The 4,619-nt window shown below is 33.6% G+C and overlaps 1 protein-coding gene across 1 annotated transcript; it reads right to left on the bottom strand.

Moving 5' to 3' along the window:
* Positions 1-467: 467 nt before the first annotated feature.
* Positions 468-1,331, bottom strand: LOC133778784 (spermidine hydroxycinnamoyl transferase-like). The gene has a single exon (XM_062218807.1). It carries the CDS (start codon positions 1,329-1,331, stop codon positions 468-470), a length of 864 nt encoding a protein of 287 aa, XP_062074791.1.
* Between the last annotated feature and the right edge of the window lie 3,288 nt (positions 1,332-4,619).

Raw genomic sequence — 4,619 nt, 5'->3', positions numbered from 1 at the left:
TATTATGTTATATGTTTAATATGTTATTATTCTAATACGTGAAATTTAAATTTAATTAAATTTTATTTAAGTTATAAAACATATGGTATTATTATTTTAAATAATTATCATGATAAAATATCTCAAAAATATCTTATTTTAATTTTTTTAATTATTTATTTATTTAATTTGATTTAAGTTAAATCATTTTTACAATATAAGAATATTCCATTAAACTTATTATATATAGAATAATACAAATTATAACAAAAATATAATGAAGACTTACAGAACTACAGAGTGCAGAAGCTGAAACATTCAATAGACTCACTTACGTTATATAAGACTACATATAACGAAAACAATACCAAAAGCAAAGCACAACATAATTATATAATATATTATTATGACGAATCTAGTCACTTATTTAAAACTCCAACCAAGTTTTTCTGAGAATGGGAGTAGTGTAATATATCTGTGACAAGAAATTAAATATCATCAAAGAAGTACTTCTTGAAAGCTTCGACATGTTCCACAAGAAGGCAAATGACAATCAAGAGGGACTCATCTTCATCACCACTCCTACGTATCCACAAATCACCATCAACTTCGTGGTAAGCAGGCCCAAAATGGATCTCCTTTCCCCATCCGAAATCAATACCCTCAAACGCTAAGTTCATCCAGTTTATGACGCCAACATTAGGATTCCCAAAGTATTTGCCTCCTCCATTAGTTGACGATTTATATGAGCACTGGAATTGGGTCAGGTCTTGTTGACTTTTTAGGAAGTCAATTGCTGACAAAATATAGTCGTTTGTCACCATCTCAATTGCCGAGCGTACTTTACTCGCTCCGAAACCTAACGACTTAGACAACAAATCTCCAGAGGTACAGCTCGCCATTACATCGAAAACTCCATTACCGAAGTACGAAAATGGTAACGGCGGCTGAAGGCGCTTTCGTGAGTCGATTGTTATGCCGCACGCTGTGGGTTGTTCCCTCTGGTGCTTCCTCGCCTTAGTTAAACACCTCCAAATATGAGCCGTTAAGACTTCATACCGCGTATAAGGTCGTGATGTTTCCAGGATAGTACTGATCTGACGGTCCTGATTTGCCCTCTTCTTCAGCTTCTGGACTTGTTCGTTTGCAAGCTTTAGCGTGACCATTGTGGTTTTCATCTTCTTGAGCTCTTCGACAGTAGGTTGTTTCAACAAAAACGGCATATTACTGAAGTCCTTGGAGTGATCAAAGCGTGGCGTTCTCCCCATCTCTCCAACTCTAAAGGCCTTTTTGTCCAAAAGCGGCGCCTTTCCTAACGGCAGGCCTCGTGCGAGTCTAGCCCACTCAGTCATGAAGTTGGCGGCGCCTGTTCCGTCAGTAACGATATGTGAGATGGTGAGGCCTAGGCTTAATCCACCGCACCTGAATTTGGTGAGTTGCACCAGACAAAGAGGGAGCTCATTGATTGGAAGAGACTCGTTTATGTGGGGAATAAGAAAACGATCAAAGTCGGGCGTGGGTGTGAAGTGATCTTCTCTGAAATGAGCGAGATCAGCGTTCAACTTGGCAGCGACGAAAAGAGCGCCGTGTGCGTTACATTCGAGCTCAAAGCGGCCATTGTCGAAGCTGCGCAAACGCCCAGCGAGTGGATAGAAGTGCACTAGAGCGTGGCTCAAGGAGTCGATTAGGGTTTAAGTAATGGCTTGGAATTGGGTTGTGGCTGGGCCGTAGAAGTAGATAACACTTGCATAAGTGGTGCATTCGATCTGATCCCATTCAGACAAGGATTGATTCCCTGTCCAAGTTGATTTCGCGGGAGTCACCATTACGTTTTTCTTGATGTTTAGCTCCACATATGTATATGCACGCGTTTATACAAATAAAAATATTATTTGAGAGAGACAGAGAGAAAGAAGTATAACTGACCAAGTTTTTAATAGAATAGAGCTAATTTTATAGACAGAATATAATAGTAGGGTGTCCCACTGCCCTAGCTACTCTGTGTTCACTAAAACCGTGTTTATATATTGCCTAGTGAAAGTGATTTATTACCTAAGTATTGTAATTAATGAGTTCGTAAAACAAGATTCAATGAAAGTTTAAAGAACGTGGAAAAAGAATCACACAAATCAATTTTTATAAGGCTCACCACTATATAAAGTAATAGCTAATCATTGGGATCTACTCGAGAGAAACAAATTCACTAAAACTAAAAATACAAGCTCTACAAATCATCTCCGATTTTACATCACCAACATAAAAATCTTCTACACTTATCTCTCTTGCAAATTTCCTTAGATATTGAATACTTCAAGTCTTCCCACTTGAGCTTCACATATCTAATCTTCTTTCAATTCTTCATTTGAAGAACACTACTATATGCCATGAATGAACATTATGCGAAGCATAGAGTTCTTCCACCGGTCAAAACAACAAAACACCAAAAATCCCCACAAAAAAACCCCTAGCAGAGCTAATTTCTTCACAAAAACATCAATAATAGATCTAACATGATATGTCACCAGAATTAAGACAACAAATATATCTTCATATACCTCACTAAAACAGAAAACCGTTAGAAAATTAAAAAAACGCAACCCCAAAAATAAAGACAACTAAACATAAGAGAAAGTTGAATCATGCCACGTAAACAATTAGGGCAGAAATGTGAAAAACGGATGAAGAAAATGCATTTAAAAGTGAATTCTCCAAGACCGTGTTTGGCAAAAAAAAAAAAAAAAAAAAAGCATGTGCAACAAGTAAGTAAAAAACAAAACAAGATAAGAACCCAGTCATACTTGAAAAGTCACAAATATCCACAAAACCAAAAAAAAAATGATAAACTCATGCATATGGTCCTCTAAGAAAATACCGGAGAAGAGAGAAGACAAAATAGTAAAAGCTAGAGAGATATCTTAATAAAAAAAAAGTGACAAACCAATCAAATAAAAATCTCAGCTCAGTGGCAAGATTGAATAAAAAGTTTCAAATAAATAAAAATTATTAAATATAAAATAATGACATAAACATATTAAATGAACAATTAAACAAAAATATTGTTTAAGATTTTAAAAATATGTATGTGTAATATGATAACCTTTTAAAACATAAATGATAATTTTTATTAAAAAACTATCATTTATGTTTAAAAAGGTTATCATAATATATAATTTTAAAAAAAATTATAAACATGTTTTGGTTTAAATAATTTAAATGTGTGACTAGAAACACAACTGCACGCTTCGCGCAGTCTTTTGTAATTATTAAAAAATATATATTTTTAAATATTTGTTTGGAGATTGTATGGTAGGGATTCTTTTTCATCCTATATGTACAACATGCTCTTAATATGGACACGTGAAAGTGTCTTCACCACAATTTTTTTTTCATAATGATGTTCATTGTATAGCGAACCTCCTACAAGTTTTTGAGAAATTTTGAATAATCAAAGTGACGAAAAAAAGTTCAAAAAGCTTGTTGTACGTGTTAATTATTTACTTACTTAAAAGTTATTATTTTTATTATACGTCTTGCGTGGTTTTTTTTTTTATATAAAAGGTTTAAATTATATATAAGAAAAATTATGTTTTATGTAAGAGTTATTTTGACCGAGTACCTGTTTGCACCTTTTACTTTTAAAAATTAACGGTTAGATATCGTGTTTTGTTTAAAGGTTAAAAATAGGAATAGATAGATAGATTATTTGAACATTGTATTTTAGCTGATTATCCGTTTTGTCCATTTATTTTTAAAAATCAACTTTTGGACCATGTATTTAATCAAAATGTTAAAAATTATTTATAAAAGGTAAATTATATATATTTATATAATTTATGTTTTCTGTAAGGGTTCATACCATTTTGAACCTTGTATTTTAGCCGATTATGTATTGGAGCCCTTTATTTTTAAAAATTAATTTGTGAACTTCAAGTTTTGTCAAAAGGTTAAAAATATAAATATATACATAAACTATTTGAACACTATATTTTGGCCGATTACTCATTTTTTGACCATTTATTTTTAAACATTAACCTTTGGACAATGTATTTATTCAAAAATTTAAAAATTCTTTATAAAAAGTCAAATATATTAATATATATAAATTATATTTTTTGTATAAGAGTTTATACTGTTATACCCAGATTTCGAGCTATGTTAAACATGACCTCGAAATCTGGATTCGCAGCAAATGAACTCGTATAGTTTGGAGTATGCTCCAGGACTAAATATCGAGCCTGCAAGACTGAGACGACCTCGAATATGGTGACCTTGAAGTGTTCACGATCTCGAAAGGTAGCTTCGGAGACGCATCTGTCCTCAGGGATGACCTCGGATCAGGGGTCCCGAGCTCGACGCACATATGATCTCGAAAGCCATGTGACCTCGGGAGATGTCTCTAGCTCGAAAGCTGACGAGAAACCTGGGAAGCTAAGGCCTTGGAGATATATGATAAAAACCTCGAATATCTATAAGTGTTGTCCATACGAGACGTAATCCTCATTTATTGCTGCAAATCCCCTAGAATCGTGGGATATTACTTGGTCAGTTATACGTCCCCTGGTCTTCAGGGGACGTTTCCTCTTATATTTGATTATAGGCATTTAAAGCCATTTATTTTATTTACACAAAAAGAGTAACTA

Source organism: Humulus lupulus, chromosome 5 (genome assembly GCF_963169125.1).
Source record: "Humulus lupulus chromosome 5, drHumLupu1.1, whole genome shotgun sequence".
NCBI lineage: Eukaryota > Viridiplantae > Streptophyta > Magnoliopsida > Rosales > Cannabaceae > Humulus > Humulus lupulus.
The sequence above is the reverse complement of the archived record's forward strand: the minus strand, read 5'-3'. Positions and strand labels throughout refer to the sequence as shown.